At 42.3% G+C, this 19,779-nt stretch overlaps 1 protein-coding gene and 1 pseudogene across 6 annotated transcripts in view; one reads left to right on the top strand and one right to left on the bottom strand.

Moving 5' to 3' along the window:
* Positions 1-19,779, bottom strand: part of LOC125915084 (zinc finger protein 140) — a 23,888-nt gene extending 4,109 nt beyond the window's left edge. For 3 of the 6 annotated variants that reach the window (XR_007455565.1, XR_007455566.1, XR_007455564.1), the window contains exons 1-3: positions 17,697-19,613; positions 16,330-16,425; positions 1,652-3,041 (exon numbers count right to left, since the gene is read on the bottom strand). Coding sequence is in view for 3 of the 6 variants with exons in the window: in XM_049620730.1 (XP_049476687.1) it covers positions 1,882-3,041; positions 16,330-16,425; positions 17,697-17,904 (1,464 nt within the window). In the remaining 3 variants the exon portion in view is untranslated. Of the gene's footprint in view, positions 1-1,136; positions 3,042-16,329; positions 16,426-17,696; positions 19,614-19,761 lie in introns of those variants that run through there. The other 3 variants (XM_049620731.1, XM_049620732.1, XM_049620730.1) reach the window with 3 other exon arrangements.
* Positions 14,282-14,391, top strand: LOC125915090 (uncharacterized; annotated as a pseudogene).

Below are 19,779 nucleotides of genomic sequence, written 5' to 3'. Positions count from 1 at the left end.
TAAAGCCCACTCCCTATTTCCTAAAGAGAAAGCAAAGATACCTAAGTTCAGGTTCTAAATTTGCAGGAATAGTAACCTTGGATGAGGTTCCCATAGTTCTCAGTCATTATGTTCCCATATAACTTCTGCTCAGGGTCCAATCAGCCCCTTCCTCCTGAGACAAGTCTGTGGCCACGTCTAAATGTTACAAACCTCTAAAGTGATAAGTACATTTGGGGCGCCTGGGTGGCTCAGTCGGTTGAGCTTCCGACTTTGGCTCAGGTCACGATCTCACTGTCTGTGAGTTCGAGCCCCGCGTCGGGCTCTGTGCTGACAGCTCAGAGCCTGGAGCCTGCTTCGGATTCTGTGTCTCCCTCTCTCTCTAACCCTCCCCCGCTCATGCTCTGTCTGCCTCAAAAATAAAACATTAAAAAAAAATTAAAATTATAAATACATTTTTGTTCACCAAAGGCCCCCATATGGTGCTAGGAAAATAATGCCAGGCACACCAAAGGAAAGGGAAGATTTGTACCACGGAGTTGTTCTGGTAGAGATTGAGGCTTGGAGAAAATTATTAGGCAGCAGCTATGTATGTCACAAGGAGTAGGAGAGAAAAATGCCAGCCTCTCACTTTGTGAAAGATTTACCCATACATGAAAAAAACAGACTTAAATAAGGCACTTATTCAAGTGCTAAGTTCCATATTATCTATACTAAATGCAAGGTAAGTCCTTAAAAGGAGGCAGATGCTTGAAAGATACACCTTTAACTGGGACATTAAAAAATGGGCAAGGTGTACAAGGAGAGTGAAAACATCATCTGATTTATTTTGACAAATACGTGCTTACAAAAGAAATGTTCCTACTGTAAATGGAACAAAAGAGGAAAACTACCTTGGCATTTTCCTGTGACACACCTTATTTACATTTATTTCAGACTAAAACAGGTCTAGTCATATTCAAGGATAAACATGAGTTAGCATAACCTTAAATCTAAATTCTGTCTCACAGTTAAAGCCATAATATATTAAAAATGTTTCAGTAATCATGTATGTTTCAACAAAAGTGCACTACTCTTTGTTAGTGATATCAATATTGTGGTAGTTGCATTTTCACAATCACAAATGTGTGGAAAAAACTCTGCAAGTACTAGATTAATTAACTAGAAAATAAAATATTTATTCATAGCTTTTTGAATTTGCTTTAAAGCAAAAATCACCTCACCCCCAAAAAAAGAAGAAAAAAAAAAGAAAAAAAAAACCTCCCACAGATTCCCTCCAGTATGACTTCTCAGAACTCTTAAGATTTTGCCACACTCATTACAATGGTAGTTTTCCCCCCAGTATAATTCTGTAGTTTGATATAATGCAGAAAGTCACCCTATATTCAGTTCATTTATAGTGTTGTGTTTTCTCTTTAGAAGAGTATTTTAAAACCTAATAAATATTGCATGGTACAAAAAACACTCCTGAATCATTGTGTTTGCATGACTTTGCTTCATTATGAATTTTCTGATGTCCAAGAAAAAGTGCAATCTTACCCACACATTCTGCCCTGTTTGAGCCGACAGATGCAGAATTAGGGCCAATTTCTAATTAAAAGCTTTCTCACATCTATTGGCCACGTATCCTTGTCTGGTAGGAAGTTACAAATGTAGAGTAAGGGAATCTCACCAGATGAAGGCTTCTCAGTATTGACTGATTTCATCTTCTGATATTACAAAAAGAATGCAAAGCTATTAATGGCTTTCCCACATATTCCTAGGTTATTTTTTCTCCAGGATGTTGAATCAAGTATGACCCATTTTTCTTCACATTGAACATATTCACATAAGGCTTCTTCCCAAGAATCCTCTGAAGTCAAAGTTAAGGCATTAACTGTTTGCTTTTCCTAATCCATATTCTTATGTTTTCTCTATAGCGTGAATTCCTTTGTGTTCAGTAAGGAACGAGTGATAATGAAATGAATTCTCATATTCATAAGGGTTCTCTAGAGTGTGTGTTCTCTGATGTTTGGCAAGGTTTGAGCTCCAGCTGAAGGACTTATTGCAAAACTTACATACATAGGGCTTCTCCCCAGTGTGAGTTATCTGATGTAGAATGAGGGAAAAGCTCCGGCTAAAGGTTTTATCACATTCGGTACAAGCATAGGGCTTTTCTCCAGTATGAATTTTCATATGTTGCATAAGGGATGCATGCCACGTGAAAACTTTACCACAGTCATCGCACTCATAGAGCTTTTCTCCAGCATGAATTCTCTGATGTTTAATAAGGAATGAGTGGCATCGGAAGGCTTTCCTACACTCATTACATTCATAGGGGGTTTTGGTAGTATGGATGCTCTGATGCCGAGTAAGGTGTGAAGAACGGCGAAATGCCTTCCCACATTCAATGCATTCATAAGGTTTCTCTCCGGTATGTGTAATCTGATGGCGAATGAGCTCTGAGCCACTGCTAAAGGCTTTCCCACATTTCCTACATATATACTGTTTCTTTCCTATATGAATTCTCTGATGTCGAGTGAGGTTTGAGGCACGGCTAAAGGCCTTTCCACATTCAGTACATTCATAGGGTTTCTCCCCAGTATGTGTTCTCTGGTGTTCAATGAGGAATGAGAGATAACTGAATGTTTTATTACAGTCCTTACACTCATGGGGTTTCTTTCCAGTATGTATCATCTGATGTTTCACAAGGTTTGAGATCTGGCTAAAGGTTTTGCCACATTCCTTACACACGTATGGTTTCTCTCCAGTATGAGTTCTCTGATGTAGCACAAGGGAAAAGCGCCGACTGAAAGTCTTCCCACATTCATGACATCCATGGGGCCTCTCCACGGTATTGATACTCGTGTGCTGAGACAGGGCTCCCTGATGAGACACTGTTCCTTGCCGGATACACCCCCGATTTCCTTGCATCTGAGTATCTTCCTCGAATTTCCAGCCTCCTTTAAAACTGGAATATTCAGGGCCATGGCTTAGAATTCTTCCCACTACCAAACACTGGGGTGAGTCATCTTCATAAATGACATTTTTTCGAGAAAACTCTTTGACCTCACGATTTGGTTCTGAAAATGAAAAAACAAAGCAGTTGTTTCTCTTTTTTTCTGTGTTGAGTAAGATAAAGCCACTCCTCACTTTTTTAATGAGAGATTTTAAAAAAAGGCATCTCAGTAGTGCATAGCTTTCAGTTTTTGTAGTTCTCGTGGAGACTGAAATCAGAACAGTAAGTCCAGAAATTCAGAACATATCAGAGGAGAGATGTAGGTAAATAACAAGAAAAGCTAAGTAGAAGTAACTGAAGAGGGGGGATAAAACAGAACACGAAGATAAATAATTGGGAAGGATGGGTTTCAGTCCTCAGCTCCACTTAAACTTTATCTGAGGCCAAAATGACTTGACAAAGACAATTTCATAATGCTGCTAATAAACTACAAATGTTCCTCACGTCCCACAAAGACATCATACTCTGTTTACTTAATGCCTTTGGAACACCTTACAGTAACTTATTCTAAATGGCCAAGTAAGTAAAAGGTACCTCTGGCAATGACGGTCTATGACTCTCACTCTAACTCTACTTTCCAAACTGACAGCTGACACTCTACTTTGGTATAACAGTGTCTTTCCATCAGATGCTTTTGATAGACAAACACAGGCCCCGATTTTCTCCAGGCTAACTTTATCATTTTGGGGGGGAACAGAAACTATAATATGAATAATATGAAGACTTTTTAAAAAATATATTCACTCATATCCTAATTCTTAGGAAATATGTAGGAGTAAAAGGCCATGATGTATGCAACTTATTCTCAGATGTTTCAAGAAAAAAAGCATATACCAAAGGATAGAACAAACAAGGTAAAATGTCAGCAGTAGGTAAATTTCAGTAACAAGCTTGTGGTTATTCTTTATACTATTCTTGCAAGCTTTCTGGAAGTTTAAAATTACATCCAAAAACACATTAAAAACTTCATTTTCCTCTAAAACACACTTTGACATTTATTTTGTTTGAGGGGGTGCTATCTTTTATCATCACTGACCATAAGCTTCTAGGAAATATAAATAGATCTATTGCTTTAATACATATCTGAACAAAGGATCAAGATCTATATTTATAGGGTAGGCATGTAAAAATGAAAGATTAGGATACAGGAGAGAGTGAAATAACAGTTAAGAAAATGATCTCAATAAAGCATAAATATTTTTTTTAATGCTTATTTATTTTTGAGAGACAGAGAGAGAGCATAAGCAGCGTGGGACAAAGAGAGAGGGAGACAGAGAATCCGAAACAGGCTCCAGGCTCCGAGCTGTCAGCACAGAATCCGACACGGGGCTTGAACCTGCGAGATCATGTCCTGAGCTGAAGTCGGATGCTTAATCAACGAAGCCACCCAGGCGCCCCAGTAAAGGGAAAATCTTACATTACTTTCCTGACTCCTCTATAAACCAATCTCATATCTACTGAGCACCTCAGTAAGAGCCCTGGGGATATAAACTGAATAATTCTTTTCATGAGCTGAGAAATTAAATAGGGAAATAAAGAGGACACAGAAGAAAACAATTAATGATGTAAGAAAGGAGTATTATCATTATATTTAGAGTAAAAATTGTATAAAAGATCAGAAACAACATATAAAAATCACTGCAACAGATAAACAAAGGCTTCATTCAAGAAATTAGTTGGGAACTGAAATATATTATAAGTCAGGTGAACCTAGATATTTCATGATATTAGAAAAAGCCATTGATGTTAACTGCACAGAGTTAGTATATTATCTATATTATGGTTTCCCAGACCAATGAGAGTCAAAAGCACAACCAAGAAAATTAGGTACAAGACATAAATAGAACGCTAATTATATATTCCTCACCCCCCTCTTCCTTCACTCAACATCACCTCCCCTTCTTCAATCGCCTACTATGCCCACACGCTTTTTGGTAATTCCCAAATGGATCTGCTATAACAAAGCACTCACACTTATTAAAAGCCTAAAGGGATACAAAGATTCATTCTTAATGTAACAAAGGGTTCCTATGATAAATCAGCACCTAATATGCTCAAAGCAAAAAATTTTAGATGCATTGACTCTCTTCTCATGAAAAAAAAATGCTCTATCACGTTACTTAAGATCATTGAGGAAGTACTTCATATACTACAATGTGGAGAGAAAAAAAATCCACCAACCTAGAATTGTGTACCCTACAAAATTATACTTCAAAGGTGAAGGAGAAATAAAGATTTTCTGAGACAAAAACTGAGGAGACATACCATCAGTAGACATGCCTTGCAAGATCCAACACCCATTCATAAAAAAAAAAAAAAAAAAAAAAAAAAAAAAAAACCTCAACAAATTAGGAATAGAGTGGAATTTCCTCAAGCTATAAAGAACACCAAAAAATCTACAGGTAATGTCAGACTTAATGGTGAAAAATCTGAAGCTTTCCTGCTAAATGTGAACACAGGAAGGATGTCCCTTCTCAGCACTGCTTTTCAATGCCATGATGGAATTCTTAGTTAATATAAAAAGACATGGGGGCGCCTGGGTGGCGCAGTCGGTTAAGCGTCCGACTTCAGCCAGGTCACGATCTCACGGTCCGTGAGTTCGAGCCCCGCGTCAGGCTCTGGGCTGATGGCTCGGAGCCTGGAGCCTGTTTCCGATTCTGTGTCTCCCTCTCTCTCTGCCCCTCCCCCGTTCATGCTCTGTCTCTCTCTGTCCCAAAAATAAATAAATGTTGAAAAAAAAAAAAAAAAAAAGACATGAAAAGGGGGTGCCTGGGTGGGTCAGTCAGGCGTCTGACTTCAGCTAAGGTCACGATCTCGTGGTTCATGAGTTCAAGCCCCGCGTCAGGCCCTGTACTGACAGCTCAGAGCCTGGAGCCTGCTTCCAATCCTGTGTCTCCCTCTCTCTCTGCCCCTCCCTGGCTCATGCTCTGTTGGTCTCTCTCTCTCTCTAAAATAAACATTAAAAAAAAAAAACGAGGGGAACCTGGGTGGCTCAGTCGGTTGAGCCTCCGACTTCAGCTCAGGTCATGATCTCATGGTTTGTGAGTTCGAGCCCCGCGTCGAGCTCTGTGCTGACAGCTCAGAGCGTGGAGCCTGTTTCAGATTCTGTGTCTCCCTCTCCCTCTGCTCCTCCCCTGCTCGTGCTGTCTCTCTCTCTCTCAAAAATAAACATTAAAAAAAAAGACATGAAAAGTAAATAAAAGGTATACAGATTGGCAAGGAAGAAATAAAACTTTTTTTTGGCAGATATCAGTATTATCTATGCAGAGATTCTGAGAAAACTTACCAAAAACCTGGAATAAGTAATTATAACAAGGTTGCAGGATACAAAGTCAATGTACAAAAGTCAGTCTTTCCCATATACCAGCAATGAACAAATGCAGTATGAAACTGAGACATTACTATTTGTATTAGCATACCAAAAAAATGAAATACTTAGGTATAAACCCAATAGAACATGTACCAGATTTGTATGAGGAAAACTACAAAACTCTGATGAAAGATATGAAATAAGAAGTAACAGGAGAGACAGAAATATTCCACAATAATAAGAAGCCTCAATATTGTCAAGATGTCAATTCTTACCTGTGGGAAATAAGCTTAGGAATCCCCCGGGCTTACACCAATGGGTTACAAAGGCATAAAGAAGGACAAAGCCATAAGATGCTCACACCCGAGTTTGGGTAATAAGATCAGGACCCCAGAACAGGGAGGTGCAAAGGCACCCCAGAATAGAGAGGGAGGGGCAAGGGCATCCGAGAACAGCGAGGGGGTGCAGAGCCCCCAGAATAGAGAGGGAGGGGAAAAGCTCCCAGAATAGGGAGGTGCAAAGGTACCAATATAGAACAGAGGTATGTGAAATAAACAAGATTAGGCATTCAGGGCAGAAGTGCCCCCCAATTTAGTACTATAGCAGAAAGGAGGGAAGGACCAAGTTAGATAAACAGGTAAATTGGGCTGTAGATGGTACTCTGCGCTGCAGGCAAAGTTGCCCTGAGCGGAGATGGTTAACAAAAGAAAAGGTGCCTTGTCAACCCTGAAATTACTCGCCCTACCTGTCTCATCCCCTAGGCTGAGATAAACAGAGGTGGTGCCCCATGTCCACTGTAAACAACCTTCCGCCCCGCCGCCCGGCGCCAGGATTTTGTTTTGTATTAACCCAAACACCTAACCCCAAATATCTTCAAGACCCCCCCGCCGCCTGGCGCCAGGATTTTGTTTTGTATTAACCCAAACACCTAACCCCAAATATCTTCAAGACCCCCTTTCCGCCACGTCCATGAGTTAATGTTCACAGATTCATTGTCACTATGTGCACATCCGTCGCCATGTTACCCTTCTGATCCCAATAAAAACGGGGCAAAGACCCTTATTCGGTGCTCTTGTCTATTCCCAGACATTAGCCATCTCTCGCTTTAATCCTGTACCCCGCTCTTTTGCTAGACAAGAGAGAACTTTAGACTTAGGGTCTACAACACTTACCAACCTGATCTACAGACTCAATGAAATCCCAGAAAGCAATTTATAGATCTCAACAAACTTATTCTAAAGTTTATATTGAGAAGCAAAAGACCTAGAATACTTAACAGAGTATTTAAGGGAAAGAACAAAGTTGGAGGACTGATACTACCTAACCTGAAGACTTACTCTAAACTTATAGTAACGAAGACAGTTTGGTGCTAGAGAAAGACAAGTAGATCAATGGAACAGAGTAGAGAACTCAGAAATAGACCAGAATAATTATAGTCAACTGATCTTTGACAAAGGAGCAAAGACATCTTTTCAACAATGGGTCCTGGAACAACTATGCATCCATATGCATTAAAATGAATTAAGACACAGACCTTACACTCTTGACCAAAATTAACTCAAAATGGTCATAGACCTAAATGTAATACACAAAACTATAAAACTCCTAGAAGATAACACGGGGAAACCTAGATGACCTTAGATATGGCAATGGCTTTTTAGATACAACAACCAAAAGCATGATCTATGAAAGTAATTGATAAGCTGGATGGACTTCATTAAAATAAAAAACTTATGCTCTGTAAAAACCAGCGTCAAGAGAATGGGAAGACAAGCTGCAAACTGGGATAAAATATGTGCAAAAGACATATCTGTTTAGACCTAGCATCCAAAATATACAAAGAACTCTTAAAACTCAATGAGAAAATGAACAATACAATTTTAAATTGGACAAAAGACCCAAATAGACACTGCACCAAAGAAGATACACAGGTGGCAAGTAAGAATATGGGAAGATATTCGACATCATGTTATGAGAGAATTCTAAATTAAAATGAGATACCAGTACACACTTATTAGAATGGCCAAAATCCAATCCACTAACATCAAATGCTAGCAAAGATGTGAAGCAACGGGAACTATCATTCATTGCTGGTGGGGATGCAAAATGGTAGAACCGCTTTGGAAAATAGTTTGGCAGTTTCTTAACCAAACATACTCTCACCACATGATTCAACAATTGCACTCTTTGGTATCTCCCCGAATTAATTCAAAAGTTATATTCACACAAAAGCCTGCATATGAATGTTTATAGCAGTTTTCTTTAAAATTGCCAAAACTTGGAAGCCACCAAGATATCCTTCAGTAGGAGAATGCAAAAGTAAACTGTACTTCATCCAGACAATAGAATGTTATTCGGCACTAAAAAGACACAAACTGTTGACCCATGAAAAGGTATAAAGGAACTTTACATGCACAATGTTGAGTGAAAGAAGCCAATGTGAAAACGCTAACTACTGTATGATTCCAACTATATGACACACTGGAAAAGGCAAAACCATGGAGATAATAAAAAGATCAGTGTTTGCCAGGGGTTGCGGGACGGGGTGGGGGGAGAGGAACACGCAGATCGTGAAGGATTTTTAGGAAAGTAAAAGTATTCTGTATGCTACTAAAATGGTGGACACATGTCATTCATTATACATTTGTCAAAACCCTCAGAATACAGGGGCGCCTGGGTGGCTCGGTCGGTTAAGCGTCCGACTTCGGCTCAGGTCATGATCTCACGGTCCGTGAGTTCGAGCCCCGCGTCGGGCTCTGTGCTGACAGCTCAGAGCCTGGAGCCTGTTTCAGATTCTGTGTCTCCCTCTCTCTCTGCTCCTCCCCTGTTCATGCTCTGTCTCTCTCTGTCTCAAAAATAAATAAACGTTAAAAAAAAAAAAAAAATTAAAAAAAAAAAAAAACCCTCAGAATACACACACCACCACGAATGAACTCTAATGTGAACTATGGACTTTGTGTGATGATGTGTCAATCTAGGTTCATCAGTTGTAACAAATGTACTATTGTGATATGAGATTGTGGTATGGGATGTCCACGGTGTGAGAAGTTGTGGTGGGGGTGGGGTATATAGGAACTCTTGGTACCTTCCACTTAATTTTGACGTGAACCTGAAACTACTTTTTAAGAAGTTTATTAATTAAAAAAAAACATTACAGTATTTATAGCAAAGAAAGGTTTAGGGTATTTTTATTGCTACAATAAAGACTGAGGGATATAAATATACAAATTCACTAGCACTCCTGCAGAAAAGCAATATAACTTGTAAAAAAAGAAACTAGGTAAAGCTGCTTAAGAATAAGTTCAACAACATACGGGGAATGCAGGGAGTTTACACGGAAGATTCAAAATTTTACGAAGCTGTGAAAATAACTCCCATATATGTACTTTAGCTCAGTATCAGCATCTGGGGGCTTGTTAAAAATACAAATTTGGGGGGCACCTCGGTTAAGCCAGTTAAGCGTAGGACTCCTGGTTTCGGTTAAGGTCAGGATCTCACAGTTTCGTGAGTTTGAGCCCCACATCAGGCTCTGCACTGGCAGCACAGAGCCTGCTTGGATTCTCTCTCTCCCTCTCTCTCTACCCCTCCCCTACTCGCACTGTCTCTCTCTCTCTCTCTCTCAAAATAAATAAACTTAAAAAATGCAAATTCTTGGGGCGCCTGCACGGCTCAGTTAGTTAAGCATCTGACTCTTGATTTCAGCTCAGGTCATGATCTCATGGTTCGTTGAGATTGAGCCCTGTGTCACTGTCCGCGTGGAGCCTGCTTAGGATTCTCTCGGCCTCTCCCCCACTCACGCTCTCTCACGTGCTCCCTCTCTCAAAATAAATTAAAAAAATAAAAAATGCAAATTCTTGGGTTCTACACCAAATGTAATGACTTAGATTTTTCCAGAGTAGGGTCTGAAATATGTGCTTTAAAACTCTCGAAATGACTGAAATTTGAGAAGCACTGTGATCTCTTTAAGCTCCAGAATGATACCCACTTACCTACTGAACTGATATATTCAAGTATCCCACAAAGCCCCAAAACTCAGTCACAAATTGACAGTCTTTCCTTCCCCTTCACTTTTTTTTTCCCCGAGTAACGCCATGGAGAGTGCCGTCAACTACGTTTCCTCAGGCTTCTTCGGGTCTTTTATCTACTCAATCTCCAGGTCCCTTTGAGTCCACTTCCTTACTTTGTTACCAACCTGCGTTCCTCCACTCATTCCCTGGACCCCTCCATACTTCATGTGATTACATCTGGCCGAGGTCAAGGCAACACCTCCTAGATGAGAGCTGTTTCCTAGTCTTGCTTCCGACAAACCTGTTTTCCAAACGTTAGCTAAGATAAAACGCTCGCCTGCCTAAAATCTTTTAATGACTCCCTAACAGGGAGGAGCTCTAGGTTCATTAACATGGCTTGTAAAGCACCTGCACGATCTGACCGATGTTTTCCCTAACCATCCTTAATTCCCACCACTTTCCTCCTTTTACTTTACTTTATACTCCTGTTCAATCTAGACTGAACTTCCTATTCTCATTTTATTAGTATCCTCTTTCTACATGCTATAACTTTGCTTTTTTTTTCCACTTACAAAACACAAGATGAATGGTTCCAGTCGTGTAAAGATGGAGTTCGTGCACTCTGACCTGTCTCTCCTACTGCATGTAGGTAAACGCTGTGCACAGAATGCACATCTAAGAGCCCTAAAAAGCAAAGGGTAGCAAGGTGAGTAGAGAAGGAAATCAGACCTTAAAGTAACAGTGAACTGGTGGTGAGTTTCTTAGGTTTTTTTCCCCCTCCAAATTCTTCACGCTTAAAGCCAAAGGCAGCATGAGACCAGGAACTGGGCAGTAGGTATGAGGAGAAAGAGCTGCCAGAGAAGCCTCTATTTCTGGTCTGAGGAATGGGAAAGAGGGTCTATACTAGTCAGAAATCTTATCTTTTGTCTGTTCATTTCCCATTCCTGCCTAACCCCAAGGCATCTAGCAGCAGTGGTGGCCATACAGGCTCTTAAAACTCTACGAAAGGAGTTTTCTCTCTCGGCAGAAAAATCCATGTTCCCAAGAGCACAGGGATCCCACCCACTTTTATTCTTTTTCTCCCTGTCTCCTTGTTACTCAGCTACAGAGGCAGACACAGTTGCAGGAAATACAGAGCAGAGGGGAAACTAAAGGTCTGCCTTTCTACCCAGAAGACTTGAAAGAGGGGGGCCTGGGAGCCAAAACATGTAGGAGAGGTAGCTCAGGAAAGTGCTCCTGTAAAGTTGTGTATGAAATCCTGGGCTCAGGGCGCCTGGGTGGCTCAGTCGGTTAAGCGTCCGACTTCGGCTCAGGTCATGATCTCACGGTCCGTGAGTTCGAGCCCCGCGTCGGGCTCTGTGCTGACAGCTCAGAGCCTGGAGCCTGCTTCACATCCTGTGTCTCCCTCTCTCTCTGCCCCCTCCCTGCTCATGCTCTGTCTCTGTCTCAAAAATAAATAAACATTAAAAAAAATTAAAAAAAAAAAAAAAAAAAAGAAATCCTGGGCTCATCCCTGAGTTGCACGTGCATGGATCTGACCCTCCATCACATACCAGAAACTGTGAAAACGGAAACAAAGGTGAACAAACCGCGCAAGTTCGGAAAGGCCAGTAGGAGGTGCATATGCAAGACAAGTACAACAGACCCACAAAGCCTTTAAAGACAGGGCTGTCCCGGAGCCACATACATAGGAGAGAGGTTAGAACTGATGGCTTCAAACTTGCTTAAATAAAATTAACATCTCAATGTGACTTAAACAAGGCCCAAAGTCTTAAAATATCAAAATGAATACATTACAATGAAAGTTACAGGACATACAGAGAAACAGAAACGTTTCATTATCCTGCAGGGCAGGACAACCAGCACGCACTTGTGACGCATTTATGTATATGGACAGTGCACTTAAAAAAAATACTAGGGGCACCTGGTTTGGCTCAGTCAGTTAAGCAACTGACTCTTGATTTTGGCTCAGGTCATGATCTCACAGTCATGGGATCGAGCTCTGCATCGGGCTCAGTGTGGAGGCTGGAGCCTGCTGGCAACTCACCCGCTCTCCCTCTCTCTGTCCCTGCCCCGCAGTGTGTGCTCGCTCACTCACGTTCTCCCCCCCAAAAATTTAAAAACTTATATGAATAAATAATTTAAAAAATACTAGGCAAAACTGTTATTTTGGTATGAAAAATGACATTCTGCTCATGTAGGAAATGTCCCATTTATTCATCGATAGTGAAGTACTGTAGAGTGAAATGTTGAGATGTCTATAATTTACTTTTTTAATTATTAAAAAAAATTTTTTTTAATTTAATTTCTTTTGAAAGAGAGAGAGACAGCATAAGCAGGAAAGGGGCAGAGAGAGAATCCTAAGCAGGCTCCATGCTGACAGCACACAGCCCGATGCAGGGCTCAAACCCACAAACGATGAGGTCATGACCTGAGCCGAAATCAAGAGTCAGATGCTTAACTGACTGAGCACCCAGGCACCCCTGTAATTTACTTTTAAATTATTCAGCAAAAAAAGGGTGCCGTAAGGCAAATACAGTAAAATGTTATCCATTATTAAATCCATGACTAAGACTGAATAGATGTATACAAGGATAGAAAAAGAGAGATTCACTAAAGAACAGAGAACCCAAAAACATACACAAAAAATGGTATTTAAGTTATCACAAACTGAAGACAAGCAAAAGGAAAGGACAGACACATCAGTGCTATGAGAACTGGATCTGCTCACAGAAGGGATCAAAACTGACGAGTAACTCACATGACGCACAAGAATAAGCTCAAAATAGGCTATGGACCTAAAATAGGCTATGGACCTAAATGTGAATGGCATAAAGACCAGGCTTTTTAAGAGAAAATACAGGAAGATGTCTTCATTATGACCTCATGGTAAGAAACAGTTTCTTAAACAGTCCAACCATAAAGGGAAAGATTGGTAAATCTGACCACACTAAAATTAAGAATTTCCATTCATCAAAAAAAGTTATTAAGGGGGAAAGTAGGCCACATGTGAGAGAAGATATTTGCAGTGAGTGACAATAATTAGCAAAGAATCTGAATCTGAGATATGTAACGTCTACAAATCGGTAAGAAAAAGGTAAGTCATCCAATACATGAGCAAAAACCTTCAAGAGGCACTTCACAAATGACGGTATCTAAATATCCCATAAACACACAGAATGGTGCTCAACCACATTAGTAATCAGAGAAATGCAAGTTTATGACAGGCGGGGACACTCACCACTATCCTAACGAGGAGGACACAGAAATGCAAGCTTAAGCCACAAGCTACCACTGCACACTCTTCTGAGAGTTGAGTATTATGGTGCCTAACTTTTGGGCATTGGTGAGTTTGGGCAACAAGAGGACCCCACGTACGGTGTTTGTGAGAACGTAAGTCAGTAAAAGCACTGTGGAAAACATTTTGGCATTATCTAATAATGTGAAGGGGGGTCACTGTCCTCTGACCTAGAGATTCCAGCCCTAAATATCACCCCAGGAAACCCGTGCCAGGGTACAGGGACAATAGTAACACTGCCTGCGACAGCCCTAAAACGCAAACAACCCAAGAAGGCCTCAATAATAGAATAAATGGGGGAAGGCTTAGCTGTACAATGAAACGACCTCTAGGGTAATATGCAAAATGCATAAATCTTAAAAGTACTTTTCAGAAGCAAATCACAACATATACATTATGAACCCCTCTATGTAAAGTTCACAAACATACAAACCTAAACTATAGTGATTACAGACACAAACAGATGACAAAGCTATAAAGAAAACAAAGTAAGTTACTCCCATTAAAGAGAAGGCTGCCTTTGAGTGAGGGCAGGAGTGAGCACTCAGAAAGTTCTTAGGGACCTGGCAGTGTTCTATTTACTGACCCGAGTGGTGGTTACATGGGTGTCTTAGTAATTGGTTAAGCTGCAGATTTATGTTTTATGCATTATTTCTGTGTGATATTTCACCTTTCAAAAATGTACTGGACTGCAGCCAATTAAGCCAACCGTGCTGTCTCCCCACGGGGCCTGGTGTGCAGCCTCCTCGGTCGTATATGCAGCCTGTTGCTTCTACGAGTTGCCTTAGAGGAGGCAGTCCTTTCCAGTGGACCTTCATGTCTGACCTCATGCTATCCCCAATCTGGGCTCCAGACAGGCACGTGGGGGGACCTTTGGAAAGCCCCAGGACACCATGGCCAGGGTCCGCACAGGCCAAATCATGTCCATCCATACCAAGCTGCAGAATAAGGAGCATGTGATTGGCACCCTACACAGGGCCAAGTGCAAGTTCCCTGCTGCCGGAAGAGCCACATCTCCAAGAGGTGGGGCTCCACTAACTCTAATGCGCATGAATTTGAAGATATGATGACTGAAAAAACAGTTCATCCCAAATAACTGTGGGGTCAAATACATCCCTAATCGTGGCCCCCTGGACACATGGCAAGCCCTGCCCCCCACCTTTGTGCCACCAATAAATCCTACTCTGTTTGAAAAAAAAAAAAGGGGAGACAGAGGTACTAGAATGAACACACAAAAACTGGACAAGCTGTATTAAGGTAACGGAGGGGCACTTCGTCCCTCGGGAGAGCATTAGACTCTCGACCCTTGACGTCATGAGTTCAAGCCCCACACCGGGCACAGAGATGGGTGGAAGCGAGGGAGGGAGGAAGTAGCGGGACTAGCGGCAATTCTTCCCTCCCTTCCCCTGTACACAGTTTTATTGGTTTTATTATTTTTACATGTACAAGAGGACACTGTTCTTCAGCTCACACTTAAATGAAGAACTCTCCCCGCATTTGCTCCACTCATGACTTCAGCCCACATCAGTACCTTCCACACCCTCCTGGAAGTCTGCAGCACGTGCAATTAACCACCGCTCTCCCGACAGAGGGAGCTCAGTGTTCCTGACACCTGCTCCTGCTCCCTCACCAGTCCTTCCAAGCTGCTGCTTCCGGCACACGGAGGCAGTCTCCGGTTATCTCAGCGGAAGGTCAGTGTACCTCCAGGAGAGGTTCGTTTCAGAATCAACGGAAGAACTTACAGAACCCTGCATGAATAAAGAATTTAGGCTCCATAGATCTTCTAGTCCACCCTCCATAGACTCTTCCAGGGCAGGGCACGGCCATTTGTTTTTAAAGAGCTGCACCAGCCATTCTCCTGTCAACTGAAGGTGAAGGTTTTCAGGCACTGCTCAATCTCAGGGCTTCAATTTTTGCTTCTGAGTGTTAAAATTCCCACATCTACATCTCCAACTTGAACTGTTTTCCATGATCTGTTCCAACAGCCTATGCATCTCTCCACTTGGAAATACCATCCTCTACTCACACCAAGCACATCTCCTTACTAATTCAGCACCTACTCTCCAAAACTGATCTCTTTCCTGTCTTTTCTGCTTCTGTTACTACTATCCCTATCCAAATCATCTAGGCCTAAACAAACAGGAATTCGTTTTTCCTTACTGCTGAACTGACAATTTGAGGACATCTAATGAAATTATTTACAGACCTATTATATCTCACTAGACTATAACTTCTTTGGTGGTTATTATACTTTTTTATATTTTCTACTCTCTGTAGCACCTAAGAGAAAGCCTTTTAAATAAACATTAAAGGAATGTGTGAGTGAACGAATAAAGCCATCAGGTAACCAAAAAGCAACGAATCAGTCTTTCCAAGGTGGCTAACTGGAACAGTAGTACACAGAAAAAATATATACCTTTTAACTTAGGCAACAGAAACAGAGGTCAATTTCAAGAAAGACAGGGGGGAGAATTCAAAAAGAATTGAAATCCAGAGCCCAGACAGAGCTAACGATGGAAAGAAAGCACACATCTATTTGTAAGAAAGCGGGGAAAGCATAAGATGAGAACTAAAGGCAGACTGGTAAGTGGGTGTGAACGTGGTTCCTTATGGAGCTGTGTGGGCAAGACTTCATAGTCTCCATACCTCTGCTATCTTTAAGGGAAAACTTTCCAACCAACATACAAAAAAGTATTGCATTCTCATTGATTAGTTGGGTTGTTATTAACTTACTCACCTGAAAACAGATCTCTTCTCACACCTCTTTTCTCCAACCAGGGCTCTTTGCCTTGCTCCAATAAGGAAACCACATATGGCTTAGAAATGTTAAGACCTGCTTGCAGAAAAGGAAATAAATTCAAAATCAGTCCTTCAGTCCCTAGAAGAGGAGCCATTAAAAGAAATGCCAAGGGTGCCTGGGTGGCTCAGTCGGTTAAGCATCCGACTTCAGCTCAGGTCATGATCTCACAGTTCATGGGTTCGAGCCCAGCGTCAGGCTCTGTGCTGGCAGCTCGGAGCCTGGAACCTGCTTCGGATTGTCTCTCTTTGTCTCTCTCTCTCTCTCTCTCTCTCTCTCTGCCCCTTGCCTGTTCATGCTCACACGCACTCTCTCTCTCTCTCTCAAAAATAAATAAATATTTTTTAAAAAATTTTTTAAAGAAATACCAGATGTAGAAGCACCTGGCTGGCTCAGTTGGTAGGGCATGGAACTCTTGATCTTAGGGTTGTGAGTTTGAGCCCCACACTGCATGTAGAAATTACTTAAAAATAAAATCTTTAGGGGCACCTGGGTGGTTCAGTCGGTTGAGCGGCTGACTTCAGCTCAGGTCATGATCTCACGGTCCGTGAGTTCGAGCCCCGCGTGGGGCTCTGTGCTGACAGCTCAGAGCCTGGAGCCTGTTTCAGATTCTGTGTCTCCCTCTCTCTGACCCTCCCCTGTTCATGCTCTGTCTCTCTCTGTCTCAAAAATAAACAAACATTAAAAAAGAATTAAAAATAAATAAAAAATAAAAATAAAATAAAATCTTTAGGGGCACCTAGGCGGCTCAGTCAGTTAAGTGTCTGTGTCAGGCTCTGCACTAGCAGCATGGATTGCATGGGATTCTCTCTCCCTCTCTCTCTGCCCTTCCCCCGCTCACTTACTCTCTCTCAAAATAAATAAATGTTAAACATAAATAAATAAAATTTTTCGAAAAAGAAATATCTACCAGATGTAAACATGAACGCTAAGGATTCAGTGCTTATAATCCATCTTAAAAAGTTAAAAAAGAGGGCCATCTGGTGGCTCAGTCAGTTGAGCGCCCAACTCTTGATTTCAGCTCAGGTCAAGATCCCAGCCTTGTGGGATCAAGCTCCACATTACGCTCCTTGCTGAACGTGAAGCCTGTTTAAGATTCTCTCCCTCCTTCTCCCTCTGCCCCTCCCCACTCACACACTCCCTCTCCCTCTCTCTCCCTAAAATAATGAATGAATGAATGAAAAAAACAAACAAAAAGAAAACTAACATACCTCCCTTGGGAATATTAAGTCAGAAAACGAAGATTTACAACAGCCGTCCCCAAGTTTAAATTCTGACTTAGAGGAGATAAGAAGGAATACACTTACCCAGTGAAACCAGGTGGCTGTAGTTCTCCAACATCACATGTCTGTACAAATCTCTTTGAGTAGGCTGAAGCCATTCCCACTCCTCCTGGGAGAAGTCTATGGCCACATCTCTGAATGTCACTGACCCCTGAAATGATATACAGATATCTGCACAACCAGCACCCATGCTCCCAAAGGCCCTGATTAGGAGTGAAATGAGTCTCACCATGGAGAGTAGACAGTGTATGCACAGAGTAGCAATGGGGGTTTTCAGAATTCTAATTAGTAAGAGCCTAGCTGTTTTGTTTTATTGCATAATTGGAGAAAAGGAAAAAAATAAATAAAATTTGTCCTGACATAATTTACAATTTTGTGAAAGATAAAGGATTATACACACGAACAACATGGATTTCTGCCTTTTGTTGTTCAAGTTCTTAGACTCTTAGAACACTTAACGAATAACAAAGTCAGTCCCTTTGTATTCAGTAGGCAGTGTATATTTTCCTTAATAGCAGCCTATTTTAATGAGATCCAGCAAGAATATCTTCATGGTAACAACCGGCTACAGCAGACAGCAGCAGTACCTTTAAAAAGGGGCATGCACTCAAGGGCAACACGGTTAGCGCCATTCCTGAAAAAAGGGCTACGAAACTTACCGGCGATGTAAGCAGTGTCACAGAACAAGGATACGCAGTAAGAAAGACTACCCAAGGAAGACATGTCCCCCATCCCAGAATGGAACCAAAAGCTTTCCCCTCAGGGTTAGGAGTAATAATGTGCCCCCACTTCACGGCCTGCTTTTGCACTGCTTCAGTAACCCACAGAAGCATTAAGCATGAGCAGAAATTTTAAAAGGGGTCAAACTAGTAAGAGCTCCAGATGCATGGCAGTTGTATCTTACAGTTAAAAAAAAAAAAGGTTTAAGCGATAAAGGTTACTGACTAGTAAAGGAAGCTATTTTCTCAACAACGGAATCTGCAGCACAGATGGAAACTGGACTCCCCAGCAAATTTGGGAGAGCATCTGGATTTGGAGACAAGCATGAGACAATGTATGTAGGGCAGAGAAGTAGAACTAAAAACAGGAACTAAATCAAACAGTTGGCCTTCTTACCCCCACCTCTGTGAAACAACTGCCAGAGATTTTGTTTGCCCCAGCTGAACCCCCCACACCCAGGATGGGTCACGCATCAGAGTCACTTGGGAGTGACTGTTGAACTGCACACCCAGAGTTTCTGGTTCAGAAGGTATGGGAAGGGAGCTCATGACTATACGCTTCTAGTAAGTTCTCACGTGATGCGGATACTGCTGGTCCAGGAATTCCACTTTGAGACCACTGACACAGGTGCTGAAAGTACATGCTTAATTAGAATATGACTGGGGCAGTCGGGTGGCTCAGCCGGTTAAGGATCTGACTCTCGATTTGGGTTCAGGTCATGATCTCACGGTTCCTGGGATGGAGCCCCACTTCTGACTGCGCTGACAACGAGGAGCCTGCTTGGGATTTCCTCTCTCCCTCTCTCAAAAATAAACAAACTTTAATATGTACGACTGAGAAAGGGGTAGCTGGAGCGAGGGACAGAGTAAAGCACTCCTCATTCTAACACTGGGAAAAGGAGGAAGAGGTGACCTAACACACCCGCCCCCTCCCCCGCCGGCTCCCGACCTTCCCCCAGGTCCGAAACCCGCCCACAACCGGACAGCTTCCGTCAACCTTCCCACGTCCCCTCAGGTCCAGGTGCCCGAAGGAGAGGACCAGAGCAGGGCGCTTCCGGAGAAAGCCAGCCTCTGTCCCCCAGTCCTGAAGCACACAGATGCCCTGGGAAAGAAAAAAGGAAGCAGCTCACCTGAGACATGGCTCGCGGCGGGACCGAGGAGCGCAGGGGGAAACGGCACAGCTGGCAGCGAGAAAAGGCAGCCCTGAGCGCGCGGGCCGTCCCGGAGCGACCAGGCCCCACCGGCTGCGGACTCCCACCGCGGCACAACCACCCACCCACCCTTCCTCGTCACCCAGAGGACCGGGGCCGCCAAAGAGAGTCCCTCCCAGCCACGGTGTGGGATCCGGGGAGCCTAGACCCGACCCGCACCCCGGCACCGCCTCCTGT

This window comes from Panthera uncia (genome assembly GCF_023721935.1).
Source record: "Panthera uncia isolate 11264 chromosome D3 unlocalized genomic scaffold, Puncia_PCG_1.0 HiC_scaffold_9, whole genome shotgun sequence".
NCBI classification, from domain to species: Eukaryota; Metazoa; Chordata; class Mammalia; order Carnivora; family Felidae; genus Panthera; species Panthera uncia.
Note: the sequence above shows the minus strand (reverse complement) of the source record. Positions and strands in the feature narration are given on the sequence as shown.